Here is a 23,653-nt window from a genome sequence, read left to right on the forward strand (position 1 = left end):
TCCATCCCCGCTCCCCATTTTCGGCGGCGGCAGGGTCCCCTTTAGCGGATGCTGCGCGTCTCCCCGGGCCGCTGGTGCTAAATGCTGAGCGCCGACAGGATGGAGGAGTTTCAGAGCGAGGAAGAGGAGCCCTGGTACGACCAGCAGGACCTGGAGCAGGGTAAGGATGGGGACACCCCGTAAGCTGCCAGGGATGGCGGGCCAGGGGGATGCGGGGGCAGAAAAAGCCACAAATCCCGGGTACGGGAGGGTGGGATACCTTCTCTCGAGACTCCTATTTGCTTGGCAAAGCCAGCGCCTCGTCCTGCGGCGGTACCTCCGTGGAAATCTCGGCTTCGCTGCTCCAAACCGCTGTCCTGGCCGTGGGAAGTTTAAACCTGACGGGTAGAGGCAGGGAGCCCAGATCTGTCCTGGGCACCAGGGGGGTAAAAAATTTGGTCTGTTATGTCCACAAGGAACCTGGTTCCCCAGAAAACTTGCTGCAGGCAGAATCAAACATGGGTAGTTATGACATTGCTTTCATCTCAAAGCAGTTGCAGGTAGAGTGAGCAGGCACACAAGTTAGAAATTGATACATTGGAAATAACGTTTTGCTAAGCTGAGGATGCTGAAAGCATCTCTCAAAAGCTTTTGCTGTCCAAGCCCAAATCCAAAGGGATCTTCAGCTTCTAAGTCACCTCATTACTTCTGGAGATTTTTCCAATCAGCCATAAAAGCAGGAGAAATTAGGAAGGAGAAAAAAAAATCAAGGCCAAGTTTCAAACAGCAAAAATAGCCTCTTCAGAGGATAAACATTCACTTGTGTAGGTTGTTTTGAAGTAACTGTACCTACATTTGGATTAGTTCTATGTAGTGTTTATCCTAAGGCTGGACAGTTGGTGGCTGTGGGTATTTGGGGCTGCTTCTTTTTTTCCTATTCTTTATTTTATTTTGCTTCTCTTAATATTTTGAGTCAACACGCAGTAAGTAAATAACTGGAAGAATTCCTGTTTCAGGCCAGCGGCCCAGGAATGAACTGAATTGATTTGTCAATGCATAGGGAAAAATCATTCCTACCTAAACACGGTACCCCTCTGCCACTTTGCACTATAGGTACTGTACAGTTATATATTTGCTTTAGCCAGCTGACTGTCAGCAGGGACGTGCGGTCCAACTGTAGTGCCTTTGCCCATCCTCGCTCCAGTACGTTATGTCATGATTTAAAGTTTACACAACTTCAGCTGCAGGGCAGAGGCCCAGCAAGGAATGATATCCAGCCCCCCAGGGAATGTTGCAGCTGGTTTTTAACTCCAATTTCTCAATTAACAGGAAGTACCAATAGTGGGATACTGGGCCCTGTTCTTTGAAACACAACACTCAAATTAAGCCAGGGCAGAGCATGGAGATGGAGCTATCAGCTGAATAAACAGTGCAGCCTTTGAACGCTCAGAAATTCACATTTCTGGGTGACGTCTTCCCATGGCTCACAAGGGGCCTGGGCACTGGTCCAGGGGCAGGATCCAGGCTGAGAAACAGCAGAACGACAGATGAATATAGGGAGTGTTGAACAATGCGGGGCCGACTGGTTTTTAGCCTAACGCTGTCCCTGGTGTCAGGTTTATGAGTCAGCACTGGCACCGTACAACTGGCTCACAACAATAAAACCACCTTCCCGCTGCAGGCCAGGTTCCTACCTCTGTCCCGGCAATGTAAATGCAGAATAACTGCCTCCAGATGATGGATCGGTGCTGGGGATAGACTCCACCTTTGAGCACATACAGGACTGGAGGAAAACACAGACCCAAAACAAAGCCCAGCTGTAGGGTTTGCAGCCTCCTGTACAAATGGGGGCTGCACAGGCTTGCACAAACTCAGAAGGAGAGATGGGGAAGGCTTTAACTGAAATCAGCCAACTGGAAAGGTCCTACGGGGTAATTACAACCGTAATTAATTTGCATGATGCGCAAAGCATCAAGAAGGACAGTGCTAGACTTTGTCCACATACACTGGGCCTTTGCATTACAGCCGTAGCAGTATCTGGAAGTCTTTGGTGACAGCACAGCCACGAAGCTGTTGGTTTGGAAATGGGAATGGAAGTATGGTGCGAGACATCCAGCATAGCACAATTACAAGGCGGTCACAGGCCGGCATTACTAAGAGGATCGACATGCCAACAGCCCAGGGTCGCACAGAAACCCACGCCTGGCAGCAGCACCAGGAAGGCAGAGGAAAAAAGCCTAGGCTTAAAGACTGTTCCTTAGGAGCGAGGGGTGGGAGAAACAAGAAACAACCTAAGCTAGGAGAGCAGAGAAGGTTCTTCTGTGAACCAGTTGGTTGCTGGGCCTTTATCGTCATTTCACAGCATCATCAAATATTTATTACATTTACATCCAAAACTGTTTGCTAAGCAACAGATGGCTTAACTGGGAGCTCTGTGATGATTATGTTAATTAACCATTTTAGCACCACAGAGGAAATCATGCCTCCAGCTCCACTCTGAGCACCTGTTACTTTCCTCCCCATCTTCCACAGAGCTTTGCCTTGCTGAAGTAACTAATTTTTTCAAGAAAATAAACCCCACTCACTTGTTTTTGTTTTTTTCTCCTGAAGTGCCCATAGTGACTGACTGCATCCACCACATGCCTCGAAGGCAGCAAGATCTGGTCTCCAGCCTCAAGGCCCTTCCAGCCTCGTTCAAATGAAGCTGGTGCCTTTCAGATTCCTTTACCTGTTTCCTAGCATTCTGTAAGCCTGCATGGTTCAAGGCATTGTACAAAGATGCCTTAGCACATAGAAGCAGAGACTCAAATCCCAGCCAGGATACTCAGCAGTGACATGGAAACAGTAGTGGTGTCCCCTGAGGTGTTTCATTCTTATGATCTTTCCTCTGGGAAGGCTTTCTGATTTGAAGAAAGTGGTAAAAATGGAATTCTGATTGCTTGGTAGGGTGGCTTTGCTTATTGCCAGCCAGGCTTTCTAAGCATGAATAGATGTCAGTGCTGCTTTGGTTCAGCCACAGCCTCACCTTCCATGGGCTGGGGAATCTGTGCCTCTAAGCATTAAAACCAGAATACAGTGATGGTGAACCTTTTTCCAGCCATTGAGAACTGATGAGGTGGCTACAGTTGCATCATACCCTGTGCACAGAGTGTACGTGCAGCCAGACCCCAAGAGAATGAATGAGCTAAAATTAGAGAGTCTGAGCTGGGGATAAGTGGGGACACCTTTTCTGTTCATCAGAAGCATTTGTGTTCAGAATGGCTACGTGCCAACTCCATCGCCTCTGGATCCAAACAGAGCAGCAACCAGACCCAGCAGCTATCTCTGCCAGCCACTTCCAGTCTTCATCTCCCCCACAGAAATCTCCCAAGACAAGTTCTCCTCACAGTCACCCCGCTGCATTCTCTGATCTTCCCAGCTTCCCTGCCAGCAATCAGGTCTAAGACAAAAAGCAGGGTGCAGCCCAACAGGAGGGCTCTCAAAGTCACCCTTGCGGTCTCTGGAGCCTAAATATAGCCTCAGTGCTGGGGTGATTCCTCTCATGTAAATAAAACAGCCTCTCACTGCTCCAAGTTAGCCAGCAGGACCAGAGGTAGTGCAAGAACCAGCACATCATCTCATTGCCACTGCAAGACTGGTAGTCCTCTCCTCCTAGGCAACCACAGAAACTTTTGGGGCAAACCATCTGCAATGCAGGCTTAGGACTTTACAGCTGTAACCTCTAAAGGTCTCCAGATTTAAGGATCTTATTTTAATTCCTCCTCCTCCTGCCAAGCATCTGATTGCTTGCATGCTAAGAAGGAAAATGACACAAGGTGCTGAGCTTGCACCACTCCCAACTCATCCATGTAAAGACACAGGGTCACCAGTGCTCCAGTGATCGTCCCCTGACATTGGGATGAACCCAGGGGATCAGTGTTAGCACCCACTAGCGCCCATACCTGCCTGTTTTCTGCACCACCCAGCCTACATGGGGTGGTCCATAGAGCTGCAATTCCTATCAGCTTGCCCAAAGGATTCAGTGCCCTGGGGAGCAAGTGGTACCCCAAATTTTGTCCTTCATGATGCAGTTATCCCAGCAGTCCAGCTCAGGGGACAAGCCACGCAGCTTGCCTGTCCTCCAGGAGCACAGCAGTTAACTCGCTGTCCTTCCTCCCCAGTGGCAAGCCAGAAGGACAGAGTTTTGCCTGCAGTAGCTGAGCCACTTACTTATTTAGCAGTGCAGTACAGCAGGTAGCTTATGGAAGTAGAAAGTTTTCAGTGACTAATTGCTGAGCTGCTTGGGAATGACAAGAGGGACTAGAAAAGTCACAGGAGACAGGGAAATAAGATGACAGTTAGGTTAGTCTGAGGAAGGGATGAGAGCCTCCAAATCTGGGGAGAAAAAAAAGAAAAGAATATATATATAGATGTATTTTCCTAGAATAAAAATTCCCCTGTTACATGAAGGCAGCAAGAAAAAGGGGTGTAAGAGCCCCACACTGCAACTTCCAGGATCTCCCTCCTGGTCTCACAGAAGCTCCTTTCTACATCTGCTGAACCCCAGCACATACTTCCAGCTGGGGGAGGGAACGGAATTAGAGGAACTGCTGGAAAGGGAAAAGGAGAGGCAAAGGGAAAAAAACCCGACAAAATAAATCAGTTTGCCATATCTCCCATCCTGAAACAATCAGCTAACAGCAGCACTTCTCCTTGGCAAGGCCATGCACGAAGGATTTATAGTCCAAGTCCTGAAGGACGTTCCCCCCATGGCAGCCCTGAGCCTGAGGGACTGGGAGCCAAGGCACCAGCTGCTAACACCCTGCACGTGAAAGCTGTCCCCCCACGCCGGAATTTTCCAATCCTCTTTCTTTTCTCCTGTACTAGACAGTGCTGGCTGGTGACACAGGGCGGGTGCACTGACTCAGGAACCACTTAGAGCTGTGACAGCAGCAGGGTCTGATCCTGCTCCTGCTAAAAGCAGTGCCAGCGCTCAGGCTAATGCGCGGCTTGCTTGCTCCTGCACGCACTCCATCTCCTCTGCTAAAAGGCCTTTCCCAGAGCAGCACAGTGCTATACTCCCACCTCACCTGACTAATACATCTGTCTCCTCACACCTAACACACAGTAAGGCTTCCAAAGCTTCTACTTAACCTGCTCAAAACCACATGTGGGCCAAGAATTTAGGAAAATATCTCCAGTACAAAATAATCTGGAGGAAAGAGACCAGATGTTACACAACTGTTGGTCTTTGCACAGCTGGGAATTTTAAAGTTATTTTATGTTAGAGTTTGGGGTTTTTTTCCATGTGTATTTAACAAACAGTCGTAAACCTTCTCTCCAAAAGGTGACGGTTCTTTTAATGGTTTAAACAGCCTGTTCCTCTGCAGCCTTCTGGGGAGTCACTCCAGTTTATCCTGTGTGCAGTGCAGCTGCCCTGGCACTGCTCAGTTAACTGAAGATTTCAGTCCTTTGAGTGGGTAGTATCCAGGTCCAGGCTGACCTTTTCCAGTGCTGCAGCTGCAGCGATAGCAGTTGGAGCAAAGACATTATCATGCTGTCCTCCAAGTTTTCTTGGCCTGCAAGCAAGTGTTGAGCCCTGGGAAGGCACACTGGACTGGGGGGTGGTAGGTGAGCACCCATCTCTGCAGGAGGAGGCAGAGCAAGGAGCAGCACACCACATCCCCCCGAGCATCAGTCTTTGCAGCAGAGCTGCTTCAGGGACACTGGTTTTGGTGTTGGGCTCCTGAAAGAGGCATTGCCCCACATCCTGCTCAGGACTAGTGATGGACATAGATAACACCATCTTGAGAGTATAGCAAGTATTTCATCACTCTCTTTCCTTGCAAACTCAGACTGGAAGGCTACAGTATTTTCTTCCTGTGTAGCTCCACAAACAGCACAAATCACTCACCTGAGGTCAGGACCTCTTCCCGCATGGGCATCTCCTCCAGCCAGGCACAAGGCAGCCAGAGGAACAGGGCTTCAGAGCATTTCCCAGCAGTGGATGGGAAGGGAGCCGTAGTGGGGCACCAGCAGGCAAGACGATACACTTTTCTTTAAAGCCAAGCAGAGGGGCTGCTACAGAAGAGGTGGGCAGGTTTTTGGTGTTGCTGCAGATCATCAGGCTGTTTTCTGCTTTTAGCTGTAAGGCGTGGCTGTGTAAGAAGGATCTTGTCTGTACCTACATGCCTCTAGCACATGAGAAGTAGCAGACAGGAGTAACCAGCAGCTGCAGTGTTGGCAGTGGTCTCGGGGCTGCTGCAGCTGCAAGTGGCAGTTGTTCTGAGCTTGGTTGCTCGCTGAGAGACCAAGACACTCAGGACTGGCGGTCCCGCCTGCCTCCCACCAGCAAGAGGGCAGCAAGGGTGACCAAGTTGGCTGGCAATGGCTCAGAGTAGGAAAATGCATTGTGTGAGCACGAGCCGGGCTGGAAAGCAGACGTGGTTAAGGCAGCCCATTGCTGTGGGCACTGTTCCCTACCACACAAGCACGCTGACCTGTCCTTTGCAGGTCGCCTTTGCTTGGGGCTCTGCACATGCACAGTACTGTGGTGCAGCAGCAGCAACAGACAACATGTAAAGTCCCCCTGGTGCTCATCCTCCTTGTCCATCCTGGGTCAGTTACAACCTCCTGCCTCCAAAACACACCAGGGAGGTGAGATTCCCACATGGCATCAATCCACATGTCTGCATCTTTAGCTTTAAAAGACTAGAAGCCTCTATTCATGGCTCTCTGCATCCCAACATAATTAATTAATTGGAGCTTTGCTGCCTGGAGGAGGGCTGCATGCAGGAAAGCACTGGCTGCCTTTCTCCCTCCTCTTTCCTCGCTTCTCCTCCCCAACAACGCCACTTGTATGCATTTATTTAGGACGCTTTCCGATCCAGGTGCACTATCAGAGCCTCCAAGGCACCAGTCACCGAGCTCTTTGAAACCATTTTAGCCTACAAGGCAAACACAGGCACCAAGGCTGTTTAGATAAGAGAACAGCAGGAAAGACGCAGATGGGGCCCCAACCATGGTCTAATAACATACTCCATGTTATCATGCTCTAACAACTTCACAAAACGCACATTGATTGCTGTGGGCACAGGGATGGGACTGCTGTGTATGTGTTTGTATAGACGCATACAGATTATAAGCAGAGGTAACGCTAACATACAGGGAAGGCTTTGGGGCACAGAATGATAGAGGGCAGGAAGAAAAGGTAAGTATCAATTAAATCAAAAAAGCCTGATAAGCATCGGAGAAGACTAAAAAAAAAGAAGAGCTGATAGAAAGGAAATACTGAATAGGGCTGAAAAATACAGAAGGCAAGGAAGGGAGCAGCAGGGGCTGAGAAGGCTGGAGGGCTTCCCTGCAGCACAGCACGGTACAGACAGTGCATCCCTGAGCCCCTTGTCAGGGTTTTCCACTCCTTGGTGGTGCCACTTTTGCTCAGGGGACTAGAAACAGCATGGAGGGAGCTGCTATCATTGCACTGTGTTTACCTCAGTCCCCTCCAAACCACCTCTCTCTGCCATCACCTGAGCTCCCCCCTACCAGGGACACTTGCAAAGCCAAAGGCAGCCCAGGGGTACAGAACAGATTACACGAGAGAAAGAAAAGGCAAAGAAAAGGAAGAAAAAGCAAGCAGGAAGCCCAGCAAATCTCATTAGGCTAACAGAAATGCCCACGTGACCAACATCACCTCAGCGCAGCTAGAGCCATGGTTTGAAACGAGGAGGAGAAGAGGTCGGAGGCGGCTGTGCTGCCAGGGGCTTCATGCACGCCCTTTGCCTGCTCTTACCCAGCCCTGCCAGAGGCATCTTTCCCCCTTGCTGCACTGGGCTGCTCTGCAAAGCAATCGCTGCCTTTGCAGTAGCCCCCCCGATGACACCAAAATGGCAGGTCCCCACGAAAAACACACAGAACGTCAAGTGCAAAGCTGAACTGGGTAGCAATGTCTGAGTTATGCCACTGTAAAAGGGATGGAAAATCCACGCCTCAGCAGTCACGCTGGTGGCTCTCTGAAAGCTCTGCCTGGCCATGGGAAACACTATCATCTGTGGAATGGGCATGTTGAAAAGGCTTTTCCAGGTTGCTTGCGAGATGTTGTCAAATGGCACTTGCTTCTCTGCATCCCAGCACGTTCCATTGCAAAGGCTTATAAGGGCTAAGTACACAGATTGCCTCCATCACCTGTCATGGAGCAGCAGTAAGTGATACACAAAAGCTGATCTTCATTGTAATATACCCAGACAGCACAATCTCTTGCAACTAAGAAGAAAAATAAATGAGTAGCAAGTACACCCTACCCTGGGGTAAACCAGCATAGCATCATTTATTTAGATTTTGAAAGGAATAATTGCACCTACCCTTGACTCTAAGTACCCATGTGTAATGGAGCAGACAGCAAATGCAATTAAATTAAACGTCAACAGCATTAAACATCAGTTCTTAACTCTCAACCTACCCCATCCATCAGCTAACAAGCACCCTGAACTTCCTCCAGAGACCTCCACACCAGAGCTCTGCTAGCTGCTCCTCCCTGCTCTTTAGCAGGTGAATTCAGCACCTGCAGCAGTAGGGGAGGAGCAGCCCTTTCCACAGCCCCACATTTAGGAAGGGACCAGAAGTAATTCCTTCATAGATGCTTAGCTGAAAAGGACCTGCAAATACTTGCACCATAAACCCCTGCTTTTTGGCACTCCCTGCAAGCCTGCCTGTCTCGCAGGATGGGGACAGGGTTAGTTTATTTAAAGGTGAGGAGCAAAGTGCAGCATCCCTCACCTGCGCTCGGAGCAGCCGGCACGTTTTCTCACGGCCTAAACATGTGAATCCCTCGATGCAAGAGAGATGATGGGAAAGCCCAAAGCGGCTGCTCCAGATGGTGGCTTCCTCAGAAAGCCTTATTTACAAGGACCATCTGAATAGCTACCGGATCACCATCATGCCGAAAGCAGCCGAAACCTCCCCTGCCTGGCACAAGGTTTATAGTCCCCCACAGCCACAACCAGGGGATGGTGGGGGGAACCCCCCCCCTTCAGAAAGCAGGCTGTGACAAAGACTGCTCTGCCCAGACAGATGCAGGCCAGCACTGGGAAGGCAGAAATGGCTCCAAACCCTCTTTGTGCTTAATTGCAAGCTGCTATGAAGGCTGGGGAAGTGCCCAGCTCCACAGCAGCCCCTTGCAGCGCACATCTGCCTGTGCCAGCATTGCCACAGGGTGCTGCAGCAGGGGAATACCCTGCAGTTTGTTCCTCAGCCTCTTTCAGTCAAAGACAACCTGCTACAGCTTTTGGATGAGGATTTTTTTTTTTTTTTTTTAAGTTTCCTCAGTGACACAGAGCTAGCAGAATTATCGCTGGGCTGCTGCTGATGATGATATCTGCAGCTCCAGGACAGTTGCCTCCTTGATGTACTGCCCAGCCATGCTCCCCTGTACCAAGCACTGCTCAGATTCAACTCCTGCTCCTTTCCCACCATATAGTCTCTCTTCTCTTCCCCTCCCTCCTTGCTCAGGCACCTTTCCCATGGAAGCTTGCAGGGAAATGCAGCCTCCGTCCCTCCCTCCGCTTCGCTCCGTAGGCACAGCTCTTTGTTTGGGGACGTGGGCTGTCTCCTTGGCTGGTGTTAATTAGAAGGGTCACATCAGCACTTGCAGCACTGAGAGCCAGAGGGCACCAAGCTGGTGCTGCCCAGGATAGTTTGCATCTGTAGTCCTCTCCCAAATAGGATTTGGGCAACACCAAGCCCCCCATTTTTTAAGTTGGATGTTGGCCATTTCATGGCAGTGCCTTCAGCACAGGCAGGCTGCAGAGGGATCAGTCATATCAAGCGGACACAAAGCACAGCCGCTCCCCACCACTTTATTTTTCCTCCTGTGTTGAGAGGCGAGGGGGAAGGGAGGCATCAGCATATCGGCTAAATTAGGGCAAGTCGTGTGGCACTGGCTGGCTGATCCGACAGTGGAGAAGCAAAGAGGAATAAAAAAAAATTGTGGGGAAACCACAGTGCTATGCAGAGAGAATCCCCAAATTCCTAAATAGTTCTTCACACACACACCCCCAAACAACTTACTGAAATTTCACAGTCAGCCTCAGGTTTCTGAGGTCTCCAAGGAGAGGAGCTGTGTGCTCCCCCAGCCCGTGCAGAGCCACAATTAGTGCCAAGATCAAGAGGGATCTAGTCTAAAGACGACATTAAAGCACTACCATGCAGCATCCCCACCCTCTGCATAGTCCCAGAGCCTGGGGGAGACCAACAGGTGGGGAAGAGGACTCGGGTGCAAGGCGGGTGGATGAGATAGGATTACCGAGGATGCTTTGGCTGGCTGGCAGGCAGAGAGTGAGTGTGTGTGTGACGATGGCTGAGGCAGTTAAAAGACACTAGAAGAATGAATTCCCCCATGTCCTTCAAGCCTGGGGTCTCCCAGGCCCTTACACTCAAAATGGAAACGAATCAATTTTCTCCTCAGAGCTCAGCCCCGTTCTTTCCTCTTTCCCACTCGTCCCCAAACACTGCCCATTTCCCCCATTAAATTATTGCTGACAGAGCCCTTTAAATTACAATGCAGGATCTTGCACTGCCTAATCCACTTAACTCAACCCCAGCTGATTAAATTGGATGCCATATGGTGGAAGAGCACTGGTGTAATCCGCAGGGACGGAGACACACTTGACTCATTACCTGGAGCGCAGCATGGACCCTCTCGCTACACACCTCTGTGCTGGGGCCCTGCTTGCTGCAAGGGATGCTATTTGCAAGGTGCCGGTCCTCAGCAGCGACACTGGCTCTGGCAAGGTGGCGGTGCCATTAAATACAGCCCCAAGCAACTTAAAGGCACAAATTGTCCTCATCTCTGCTGGCATCTGGCTGTTCCCCCATCCCCAGCTGGTGTAGCAAATACTCAGTCTCCCAAGGGCACTTTGGAAACTAGGGAAATTTGGTGCTTGGAAAAAAAAAATAAAAAAAAAAAAAGGTGGATGAGGTCTGTCCATGGGGAAATGTGCCAATATCTTGATTGCACTGATCGCTGCAATCACAGCCCTCAGACCAGGTCACTGTGCAATGATGAGGATTATAATTAAAAAGGTCATAGCCTAGAATAACACCCTGCAATGCAGGCCACAGCTGGAGAGCACATTCCCATGGTAAAGGGGAGGTTTGAGGACACACTGAGCAGCTGTTGGCTGGACCACATCTGGGGAGCCAGCCCTCGGCACCGCTGGAGCCGCAGGGAAAGAAACAAGGCCATCACCCAAACTAATAACATATCAGCACTTCCCACAGTGCAGCATTATCCATCAGGAAAGCCCCATCCCAAGCACTGACAGCACTAATAGCACTCCTCCCGGCGAGTACTCGTGCCCAAGAGGTCAGTGTGAGCCTTGTTTTGTGATGTGCCGTTTGAAGTTTGAGAGATCAGTGATTTTCCCAGGCTCAGAATACATCCTAGGCATGCCGGTTCCCCTTCTTGCCTTAGTTACCAACTATCCCTCTTTCCCAATCAGCTGCATAGACAAATTAACTACTGGAGGAAGTTACAGCTGCTCGCAGTCCTGGCAGAGCTTTTGCAAAACACATCATTAGTTGCAGACTAGAGAGGAGCATTATGACAGGCTGAAAATGCCAGGGCAGGAGACCCAGGTCCCCTCACACACTGCAGGATTGCCACTCCTTAATTATCTAAAACTGCATGATAAACAGACCAGAGAGAAAAAGAGCAATAACACACATCAGGACCTGTTTCCTTACCTTTTTGAAGGTTTAAGGCCAGATTTTCAGTCTGTCACCATAAGAGCTAGAAACTCACCTCTAAAAGCACCAGGAAAAATAGAAAACCACATGATCATAGGAGGTCAGGCTTTAAGAAGACAACCAATTTCTGTGAAAGCAAAGGGATGTTATCAGAGCTAGCTGTGCCATCCCAGGCCCACAAACAGCATCACCTGAGGTGCTCAAGCTTTGGCCAATACAGGACTCACAGGGTCCTGGGGCTTTTTCTTTACCCAGGAGGCAGCAAGCCCAGTATTTTAAGCCAACTACACTGTCAATGTCTATTTTTCCTTGCACTTCTCCTAAAGTCCAACTATTTCAGTAGCTTCCTAAGGGTGTTTAGAGGTGGCAGAGAGTGAACACAAAGTGGTTTATCCTCACCCTGGAGCTGCCCCAAGGAACGAGCCGCAGACCCGGCCGACGCAGAGCTGCCTGGGCAGCAGAAGCAGGAGGTGCTTCCAGTCCCCTAGGGCCACGCGTGGTTTTATTACTCATGTCAGTCTATTAGCAGGTGATGGATGGAGGCTGACAGGGAAGGCAAGGCACTCCCTTCGTTAGAGATAATAATGTAATTTACAGAGCATTCCCAAGGCCCTGGGGGGCTTTACCAACCCTTGCTCTCATTCTGACAGATGCTGAGCCCGTTTCAGCCCTACAGGTCTCAACAATAGGGGATGGAGGGGCTGAGCACCTGCCACAGCCAAGCCCCATGGGCCTGATCCTGGCTACGCAGCGTGGAGTGCAATGCAGAAGGGTTATGCAGCCAGCCAGGCACCAAATCCTCATTGCATGGAGGAGCTGCAGATGTCCCGAGCTTGGCCTCCCCTTAGCCCTGCAGCCCAGCAAAACGAAAGAGGCCAGATCCTGTATGTCCCATAAGCATGCCTCCATGTCAAAACTTGCCAATAAAACCAGCACTGTGCAAAATGTGCCACTGTGGTGCGGTGGCATTCGGGGACACCGCGCCCATCCACCCGTGGAGCCACGAGAACTGCAGCAGCTTTGTCCCATCTGCTTTTCAGACTTGCACTTGGCCGCAGAGCTGGGGAAGACACTGCTGGAGCGCAACAAAGAGCTGGAGGACTCCCTGCAGCAGATGTATGCCACCAACGAGGAACAAGTGCAGGAAATTGAGGTAGGAACACAGTCGGGCCAGGGATGGGGACGGGAGCTCCTTGGCCACTGCTGTCACCTAAGGGCGATGGTGGGGAAGGGGCTCTTCCACCGATGCCAACAGCTCAGATGCCAGGAGAAAGGAAGGGATGCGCCACGGGGATGGGATTTAAAGCCCATTCCAGCCCTGGAGAGGATTCCCTTTCCCCACTAACTGGGATTTTCCCCCTTCTTGCATCCCTACCCCCTGCTCAGATGTGCACACCAGATTTTGGCACGAGGTTGCATCTGGGGCACGTTTGGCCTTTCCCTGCCCATCTGCCAGCCTTCACACTCACTTCTCTTTCCTCTGCTGCTGCTTTCCCTCGATTCTAGTTATTCATAATCGTGTTCCCAGCTGGCCCCTCGGCACCCCCGTAACACAGCTTCCTTTGTTAGAGGCATAAAATAGCTCTTTCTCCAAGAGCTGCAATCTAAATCAGTGTTTCAAGCATCCTTTGGGGTCAGGGCAGTATTTCTAAGAGCCCACAGAACTGAGCTTAGAGGCTTAAACCTGCTGTGCTGGGAGGGTTTTCATCTACTGGAAAACTAGGGATCTGTGAGTTAAAAAAGATCGGAAACCCCCTGACTTAAAAAAGCCCAGGGCAGAGAAGGGCTGCGAGTTCACAAGAGCAGCATGTGATGGCTGCAGGGATCTGACAGCTGATGTCCGAGGAAACTGGTGGATGGATTTAGCCATCCCCCGCCAGCAGCCCTTCAGGAGCACATCCATCACAGGATTTGGGATCTGGTCCTAGCTGAGGGTGAGCTCTTGGGTCGATGCCCCTCTCCCAGGATAAAATCTCGCAATGACAGACTCACAGAGAGTGGTCTTTGAACACGCAGAAACCGCAAGTCTGCTCACATTTCACGGACTCAGAGTTTTAGCCGGAATTCCCAAGGAAACACAGCTTCTACAATTGATCTGTCAGATGATCCAGTAACCAACTCGCCAATTTCAGTCAGCTTTGGTGAAGGGTCACAGTCCCAGGGATATTAACTTTCTTTGGGTACTGGGAATAAAAAAGCAGCTGAACAGAGAGAGATTGAGGTTAGTGCCCTTCACAGAGGGCAGGGGAATGTCAATCATATTTTAGACATAAAATGACTTACAGTGGGCAGGGGGTATGAATATTTCAAGCGTGGAAGAGGCTTCAACTAGGCAGAGAACAAATCAGCCACAAAACATATTATCAGACTGTCCTGGTTTCGGCTGGGATAGAGTTGATTGTCTTCCTAGCAGCTGGTACAGTGCTGTTTTGAGTTCAGTATGAGAAGAATGTTGATAACACTGATGTTTTCAGTTGTTGCTAAGTAGTGTTTAGTCTCAAGTCAAGGATTTTTCAGCTTCTGATGCCCAGCCAGCAAGAAAGCTGGAGGGGCACAAGAAGTTGGCACAGGACACAGCCAGGGCAGCTGACCCAAACTGGCCAAAGGGGTATTCCATACCATGGGACGTCACATCCAGTATAGGAACTGGGGGGAGTGGGAGCGGGGGGATCGCCACTCGGGGACTAACTGGGTGTTGATCAGCGGGTGGTGAGCAATTGCACTGTGCATCATTTGTACATTCCAATCCTTTTATTATTACTGTTGTAATTTTATTAGTGTTATCATTATCATTATTAGTTTCTTCTTTTCTGTTCTATGAAACCAGTCTTATCTCAACCCACGAGTTTTACTTCTTTTCCTGATTTTCTCCCCCATCCCACTGGCTGGGGGGGGGGGTGAGTGAGCAGCTGCGTGGTGCTTAGTTGCTGGCTGGGGTTAAACCACGACACAGAGGAAGCAAAAGCCGTAGGAATTTCTGCCTGTGAAACAACCTGGATTTTGGATGTGGAGTGTTTCTGGTTTGCTTTTTCTTGCAGTACCTGACCAAGCAACTAGAGACGTTGCGGCAGATGAACGAACAGCACGCCAAAGTCTACGAGCAGCTGGACCTGACAGCACGGGACCTGGAGCTAGCTAACCAGAAACTTGTGCTGGAAAGCAAGACATCCCAGCAGAAGATACAGTGGTACGGCCTCCCCTACTCCCACCACAGTGATGCTGTATCCAAGAGACCTTCATCTCACCTTTCCCCTGCCCCAAAGCACAGTGTGTCCTTGCTATTTAAGCCATTCTCTTATCAGTCAGGTTTTGCAGCTATTTACAACACAAGCTCATTGCACTGATCCTGGTTGCATTGACCGATGCAGAGGTCAACCACAGCACAGGCACCCCTGGGATGAGGGCTGGATAAAGGAGGGTCTGAAGCTGCCAGGAGAGAGACACAACAGCCTCTCCTCAGATGTGTTTCCTTGAAGAAGAGGCACATAATCTTATCAGGGAGGTCCCCAGCACACAGCCCAGCAGAAACACTAGGCACAGGTCCAGCATCTAATGAAACCCTGGCTAGTCCATGCTGAAACACCAGTTTATCAATAATATTTCTTTCCTAAAACAAGCCCATGATCAAGGTCATCCCTGGAAACAACAGACTAAGCCATGCCCTTGCAATGCAGCATCTTTTGCAAACAACTGCGCAGAGAGGGAGGGAGTTCCAGAGCAGAGAGTTTTACAAACTGCATTCACAGCCAGAACAAAACTAAACCTCCACCCGGTCCCTCTGTGTTTATCTCTACAAGATAAAAAAGAGGAAGAGGGTAAATAGCTCACCTGCTTGTTTTTAGTGCAGAGATATTCCAGGATAGTGCTTATGTCCCAGAGGTGACTGTTTTAGCCAACTGATTTGAGGACAGAGGGTCTCACACTAGTACGATCCCTTGCCACTGCTCCAATCCCCCACTCTTTTCTACAAACACTGCCATTCAAGAGTGACCGTGCAGAGAAAGACCAACCACAGCCATGAAAAGCAAATGCTGTCATGCTCCCAGGGCATAGCTAGAAACTGGAAGCACCTTCCATAGACTGGCTTTCTCTATAGGGAAAAAACACCTTTCAAGGACCCATAGTGCTTGACTCCTCATCCATGCTCCCTCCTCTCTTCGCAGTTTGACAGAAACAATCGAGGGGCTGCAGAACCAAGTGGAGGAGCTGCAGAAGCAGGTGGAGGAAATGCGGAGCTTGGAGCAGCTCCGCATTCGGCGGGAGAAGAGGGAGCGGCGCCGAACCATCCACACCTTCCCTTGCCTTAAAGAACTGTGCTCCAGCCCCAGGTACGGAACCGTGCCTTTAGCAACCCCTCCAACCTTCTCCCCCATCTCCTCTGCCTGTGAACAGGGGATGAGGTGGGTTAGCCCATCTGGGGGTGCGCAAAACCCCACATACACCCTGGTAAGAGACCTAGGCTTTGCATCAGAGCCTGAAACTCAATGCTGGAGGTGAAGGAAAGACGTCCCTCTCACCTACCCGCGCACCTCAGCAGGTGGCATTGGCAAAGCAGCGCCTTCACGATCCCAGCATCAGTGATGCCTCAAATGGGGAGATGTAAGCTCTTTTTCAGAGGGCAAGAATAGCTACCCAGGAAGGTCTGGATGCCTCACGCAGCTGCACTGGGCCAGGTTGGAGGGGACAGGCATTGCATGGAGGGGCTGGGACTCTCCTGGCACATTGGCAGGGAGCTGTGTGGGAACACACACCAGACAGGATGCGTTGTTCGAGCTCTAGATAGTTCAAACCAGCATCTCCCAGTACAGCCCACCCAGTAACACATCATGTGAAGAGGACCCTTACCTCGAGCTGCCGACACAGCTTCCCTTCCCAAACCAGCACAGCCGTTTTTCCCTTTGCAGCTGCCTCCCAGCACAGTACCAGCATATCTGACTCACTGAAACCAGCTGAGATGGTGCATTTTGTCCTGTACGATGCCAGTACCCCCCAGGAGCACCAGTCACACACCAAGATATGCCACATGCTGCCAAGTGTTGGATGAACACCTTCAGCACTATTGCACACTTGATCCTCCTTAAAACCCAGCCACTGTGTTAATTCACTGACCTCGTGAGGACATTTCTTGCTCAGCTTTGTCCATAGTAGAGGCTTCTTTAAATAGATAAGCAATCGATAAACTTTGTTACTGAAAGCATCCTCTGCCAGAGGATACGAACAAAAGACACTTTTACTGCAGCAGCAACAGGGATGTTTATGAGGCCATAACCTAACCCCCAGCAAAATCCACTTGATGTCTCTGTGGTTCTTTTCCCCCCAGCCCCCCAATGCCACTCTCCCCCCAGTGCCTCAGGACCTCAGTTCGACTTGCAGCTCTGCAGTTGGCTCTGAAGGTCAGGCTGCCCTTCAGTAACTTGGAAATCTGTTCAATACCCCCCACCACCAGTCATGCCTCCCAGGGGAAGCCATGGTGCTTGCTCTTTTCCAATCTGTTCTAACCAGATAGGATGCCGTGGGCACTTCATTGAGGAAGAAAATCTGATTTCCCGACAGCAATGCGAGGGAAGGGGGAAGTGCTTGTTATCGCTTCCCAGGCAATGAAGAAGGGGTAACTCTGTCAAAAGTCTCTGTCTGCCTCCCTTGCTGTATAAATCTTCTCCTGCTCTCTCTGGAGCACCTCCCAGACACAGGACAGCAGAGCCTGTGCTTCTGGTTTTTGGCTGGGTGGGGTTTGGGGTTGTTGGCAGATGCAGTCAGTAGTTGGTAAACTCCATGATGCAGTTGAGTAGCTGATGAACTCCAGCAAGAAAAACTCAAAGCCACCTACTTCCAGCGCAGACTGGTAGCACTTGAACATTCATCTTTGCTTCACGGCAACACTGTTGGCTTGTCCATTAACCAGATGAGTCTTTTACCTTTTAGGGTTTCATTTCTTCCCTGTCTTTCAGGGGCTATCAAATGAGACTGCAGGTTCTCTGGGGCAGAGACTGGTCTTTGTGTCCAGAAGAGCCTGAGCCACACCTTGTGGTTTCCTGGCACACAGGAGGAGGCATATCTCACTCCATGAGCTCAGGTTACCTCCTTCCTGGGCATCAGTGGAATTACTTACATGACAATAAGATACAATGAGTCCTTCACAGACTGTCACTTAGTCAGACTCCCTCAAGGCTCTTTCTTCTCTTTCAGGTATGAGGATGCATTCCAAGTCCACAGCTCTTCCACAGAGTTCAACCAGAAGCCACTGGAGAGGGAGAATGAACGTCTCCAAGCCATGGTGAACTCCCTGAGGTCCCAAGTCAACCAGGAGAAGCAGCGGAAGGAGAGGGTTGAGCGAGAGTACACCTCCGTTATTCAGGAGTACTCGGACCTCGAGCAGCGGGTGTGCGAGATGGAGAACTGCAAACTGCGCATCAAGGAACTGGAAGCAGAGCTCCTAGAGCTACAACAGATGAAACAAGTCAAGAAGTATTTGCTCAGCAGAGAAGACAACTTGTCCGAGGCCCTCCTTGAGCCGCTGAATAATGCCCCAGAAGCAGACTACATTGACCTCTCTGAGGAGGAGGGAGGAAAAAGTCATGGGCCATCAATGACGCCTTCCCCAAACCACCCTGTCCGGAAAAGCTGCAGTGACACAGCCCTCAATGCCATCGTGACCAAGGATGCCGTGAGTCGGCACGAGGGCAATTACACGCTGCACGCTAACAACGTGCGCAAACGGGGCATGTCCATCCTGAGGGAAGTGGACGAGCAGTATCACGCCTTGCTGGAGAAGTACGAAGAGCTTCTGAGCAAATGCCGGCAGCACAAGGACAGCGTGCGCCACACAGGAGTCCAAACGTCCCGGCCCATCTCTCGCGACAGCTCCTTCAGAGACTTCCGAGGAGAGGGACATGAGTTGGAAGAGCGGAAAACCATGGAGAAGACCATCAGCAAACACGTGGAGGCCGTGGACAAGCGGCTGGAGCAGAGCCAGCCCGAGTACAAGGCTCTTTTTAAGGAGATCTTCTCCCGCATCCAGAAAACAAAAGCAGACATCAATGCCACAAAGGTGAAAAACAAGAGCAGCAAATGAGTCCTGCCTCTCTGCAACTCCCACGTGCAATTGCAACAGCCAAGTCTTCTCTTCAGCCCCAGGAAATGCCACGTGGCCCCTCTGCTTTGAAGGCTCGAGAGGTCTATAAGCAAGAAAATGTCACGGAGACTCAACTCACTTTTTTAAGCTTGGGCTCTGGACAACTCGTTGGGACAATTGTACATTGTAGTTAGAGGATTTCAGAAACTGTATGACCGATCTCTGCATGAGTTACTGCCGCTGCCAGACATCACAACAGCAAAGTAAACCACACCACGAAAAAAGAAAACCGATCACCTCCTCCACCCTTTTCAGCTTGTCTTACAGCCCGAATATCTGCAAGCAAAAGCCTGGATGTCCTCCAGCATTCTGCCACAGCTGGGGCGCAGTGTTTCAAAGTAAAACAAAAAGCCATCAGAACTTCAGGGGCTGCTCCAGCACACCAGCCCAACCCTCCACTTTGGTTTTATGGCTAAGAACCTACGCTTGTACCCAAGAGACTTCTGTCTATGCCTTCCCCTTCTCCAAAGGACAGTATGTTCTTGCTATTTAAGCCATTCTCTTATCAGTCAGGTTTTTCAGCTACTTACAATGCAAGATCATTGCAACTGGAAAAACTTGAAGAGAAACATAAAACTGTTCTGTCTTCATCAGCGTCGCTTAGTATTTCAGTCCATACCCTCCAGACTTTGTAGGCATATGGGATTTCCTCGCTTTCAATCTGCCCCAGTATTTCAGCCCAGGTGAAGCACTGTGCCTGGTAGGAACTTGCTGACCAGGGCTTTCCCATAAGCTAGACAAGAAGTGTTATTACAGTATCAGAGACATGCTTTCATCTCATGGTCTGGGTACCACCAGCCCTCTGTGCTGTGCTCTTGAAGAGGTTGTCATTGCCCCATTGTAGCAAACTCCTCAAATACAGCTTGCATGGGCTTGCAAAACTATCAGTGACTTGCATGCAAGCGGAAGGATAAAGCATCTTACGGCGTCAGGAGCTCTGGCCCTGGCAGTAGTGCTGAACACACATTGCCCCACACTTTCGCTCTGAGCATCTCCCCAGTCGAGAGGACAGATTTCAGTTTTCTGCTGAAAATAATCTTTCTTGGCTGAGATACTGTCTCCAAAGGTTGTCACCTCTCATGTTCCAGTTCACTTTCCAGCACTGAAATCTCCTCACTTTTGCTTCTACAGACATGCAAACACACAGCCAAAAGGCCACTGCAGTCTCAGGAATCACCAGTTTCCACTTCTCATGAATTAGCTGTTGACCTTGTATGGTCAGAGACGTGTTTTAGGCAGAGAAGCAGCATTTCATTACAGCTTAGGCAACACCCTGAGCATTGAGCCACAAAAATCGAGCAGTTCAGTGTAAGCTACCTATTCTGTACCTGCCTGGAGAAACTTTAGGCCAGATCTGGATTCTATTTTCACCAGTTTACATCCCAAAATCTTGGGTAAATGGTTGGGATTTTTGCACGAATAAATGGGAATGTGGCTTTGGAGGGGAAAGACTGTTAAAATGTAATTATCCTCCGAGTCTAGGGCCTTGGTGTTAGGAGGAGCTACCTTTCTTTCACTCGCCATGGAATTAATGCAAAAATATCCCTCAAAATACCCTTTTTTGTTAAGCTGAGTACCACGGAGGTAAGTTGGCAGGAGTGCGATGGCCAAACCATACCCGCTCCAGAGGTCTCCTCCTCAAACCGCCCACCATCAAACGCTCTGCTCGTCCATGCTCTGCATTTTCAGATGCCCTATGGCCCCAAGCTCAAGAAATATTAGGAGCCATACGCACGACTGTGGCTACCAGCTCTGTAACAGTATGGAGAACCTTCATGCCTTATTTATTTATAATGGAAAGCAGTTGTCTAATAAAATAAAATTAATAAAAATGAACAACAGCAGCAACAAAAACAGCGTTTTTGATTTTCTCAGAGCATTCACCACCCCATTACTTCAACATTTGTAGCAGGGGATATCTGAAGCAATGTTGGTTTAAGTCAGCCAATGTTTACTCTTGTAATCATCTGGTTGCTGCAGAGGTGTGGGAGGAGGATCACCTTCACTTTCCGTTTTAAACAATCCTGTGTGAATCAGCATCACAGTTAAGCATACAGCAGATTAACTATATTTTCAAATGCTTTATTCTCTTCTTGAATAAAAAGAAATGCCGGTATTCTCAAAGCCGAGATTTTCTTTACAGCTACTTTTAAGAACAGCAGAAGAGTTATTTCTTTGATTTTCATGTACAATTTGGGTCAAGAAAATGCTTCAGGCTCCTTTGCAGAAAGCAGAGAGAATATGCCAAACTATACTGCTGCATTATTTATACAATATACATTTTATGCACTTGGACTACTAACATTTGCCACATGATAAAAAACCCCTTTTTTGTCAGCTCTGAAGTCTCTGTAAAACCTCACAATTTCTAAGCTTGCAATTCAAATGCTATTTTTGTTTTGGTCTTTCTTGAAAACCACACATCCAAAAATGACTGATGTAAGTAACATGATATTAGTATTTGGCTTAACAAAGGAACAGCTGCTGTATATCAGCAGTTTGTTCAGCAAAGTGCTGAGGGCATTTTTTTCTGCATCCAAAAATATTAGTGGCCATATATATATGTCCTGATGACTATGTGAGTCAGAGTCACTTGATTTTTTTCTTAAGTGAGGCTTTCAGTGATCAAAGGAGGAAAAAATAAGCATCTTCTGGCCTTTTATCCCACCTTCAATCTAAACTTTTCAAATTGCTTTGAAAACACCAAGGAAAACTACACAACTCCACTAAGAGGTAAGAAGAGAGTATTAAGCAACCACGCTGCTCACCACAGAAACTGGTCTAATAGTGAGCAGCAGCTATTTAATAGCACACCCCCATGATGCAAGACAGAAAGAAAAATACTGCATGCAATTAAAATGGATGAGAAAAAGTACGATATAATAGGAAGTAATAATTAATTTCAGAATTTGGCAAAACCAATGACCCTATTCAGCTCACACCATTAAGATCAATAAGGGCACAGCTTGTCAAGAATTCAGTTTTACACTGAATTTGAAAGATGACATTTAGATAAGTGCATTTCCATCAGATCTAGTCTGGCTTCTTACTTTACCACCAGTTTGAATAACCCTTCAGAAAAGCACCCATCATTACAAATAGGGGTGGACCACTTGAAGCACAAATTCAAGGGTTTTACAGATCTCAAACTCTCATGGGGTAAGAAATTTCCTGATTCAGCAGTCTTCCCTCTCTTACAGGACCTGAGACCTTCTGGAAGGTCCCTCAAAGTCCCGACTTGCTCCTACATCAATGGCTTGTGCCCTCACTCACACAAGGAGCAACAGGCTCCTTGGACACATCAGCTTTTGCATCATGTTTCAGGGATGGCTCCTTACAGCTGTTGCTCACCAGTGACCACCGTCACCAAATGGGGTGAGCTTGCTTTCTAAGCCAGCATCAGTACTGACACAGTTCATTTCTCCAGCTTAAATGTCAAAAACTTGGCTCCCCTTGGGTCATGCCAAAATAAGACCTTGTAATCCCATGCCCTGCCTGCCGGGGAGAGCTGTTTCCAGCCATCCAAGTGGAGATCATTCTGCTTTTTACCGAGGCCCTTTGGACACCTGCATCCACCAACACAGCGTGGGAATGAAGCAAAACCAGGGAAACATCCTTTTAGTTGGGTCTGGCTTCAACTGTGTGACCGTCAAGCTCCTTTCCCAGCCCCTCTGTGCACCACACAATGACATCGTCCTTGGTGTGTGTTACCAGCACGGGAACAACGCCAACATGTTTGACAACAGTTGGTAAAATGAGTCATCCTGCTTTGGATATTTTACCCATCCCTCTGGCTACAAATCACAAACGTTTACCTGTTCACTGTTAGAAATTAAGGTCACCAGATGGCATGGTTTGTCTCTGATAGTTCTGGTTTTTTTCCTTAAAACATTCCGTTTTCAGCTGAGTTTGGACAGGGAAAGCAGAGCAGAAGAACCCCAGGACACGGAGATTCAATTAAAACAAAGTGTGGAGCCCTCCTTGGCCCCCAAACTCCGCTCAGCCACAGTCAGGACAGACCAACCATCAATGTTGCTCCTTTCCTGAGGATTGAGTTTCCTGATTTTGCACTGATTATCTAAATGGGACCCAGCTCAGATCCTCAATCACATGGTCTTTATATCAGCTTTGAAACACCCATTTTACTTCACCCACAGTTTTAAACAAAAGATCATCAGCTCCTGTCAAAACACCAGAGCAAATGACAGCCCCATCTTTGCCTGTGCATTTTCCTGCTGCCAGAAATAGCAATCCCTGCCCCTCTCGAATGCATGCCCTTATTGTCAAGCCAAGCTGACAGCTCCAACAGGAGTAAGAGCTGAAGGATTTCCACAAGTGCTTCACTCCCCTGCATCCCCCATCCACCTCGGCATCTCTCTGACAGACCTGGAAACACGTATGTGCTGTTGTATCAGCATTAAAAAAAAAAAATTATATATATACACATGTATATATCACTTTTTAGTACTCTTGAGAAGACAAAAATCTGAAACATTCCAGGGCAAAAACTAGACAGTACATAAAAAATGCTGGACGTATCTTCACTTTTACGCCCACCCATCACCGCTCAGCTCACAAAGCTGTGGGGCGCAGGCAGGAGCATGCTGTACCCCACCGCTGCCCGCACCACGAGGAGCTAGAAATGACCTGCCCAAACCAGCCCCTGGTACCCACCCCGGGGCCTCCCACACCCCACACCGTGCCTCCCCACGGGTCACACAGGGGCACCACACAGCCACCTCGCCCCAGCATCCTCGTCCCCAGCCATCCCACCACCCCCCACGGCAGGGCCTGCCTCAGCGCCCACAGACCCCATAT

At 49.2% G+C, this 23,653-nt stretch overlaps 1 protein-coding gene across 1 annotated transcript; it reads left to right on the forward strand.

Annotated features, from left to right (window-relative positions):
- The first annotated feature begins 81 nt into the window (after window positions 1-81).
- On the forward strand, window positions 82-18,880 carry CDR2L (cerebellar degeneration-related protein 2-like). The gene is made up of 5 exons (XM_010579297.1): window positions 82-160; window positions 12,744-12,856; window positions 14,742-14,890; window positions 15,867-16,031; window positions 17,890-18,880. Exons 1-5 carry the CDS (start codon window positions 82-84, stop codon window positions 18,773-18,775), a joined length of 1,392 nt encoding a protein of 463 aa, XP_010577599.1. The 3' UTR covers window positions 18,776-18,880.
- The last annotated feature ends 4,773 nt before the right edge of the window (window positions 18,881-23,653 follow it).

This window comes from Haliaeetus leucocephalus, unplaced genomic scaffold, assembly GCF_000737465.1.
Source record: "Haliaeetus leucocephalus isolate CR32 unplaced genomic scaffold, Haliaeetus_leucocephalus-4.0 Scaffold657, whole genome shotgun sequence".
Taxonomy (NCBI): Eukaryota; Metazoa; Chordata; class Aves; order Accipitriformes; family Accipitridae; genus Haliaeetus; species Haliaeetus leucocephalus.

Bases quoted from the DNA above. Each gene is read 5' to 3' on its own strand.
- CDR2L (XM_010579297.1), top strand. From the start codon at position 82: ATGCTGAGCGCCGACAGGATGGAGGAGTTTCAGAGCGAGGAAGAGGAG. The intron at 161-12,743 runs GTAAGGATGGGG...TCTGCTTTTCAG, and splicing joins CCAGCAGGACCTGGAGCAGG to ACTTGCACTTGGCCGCAGAG. The intron at 12,857-14,741 runs GTAGGAACACAG...TTTTTCTTGCAG, and splicing joins AACAAGTGCAGGAAATTGAG to TACCTGACCAAGCAACTAGA.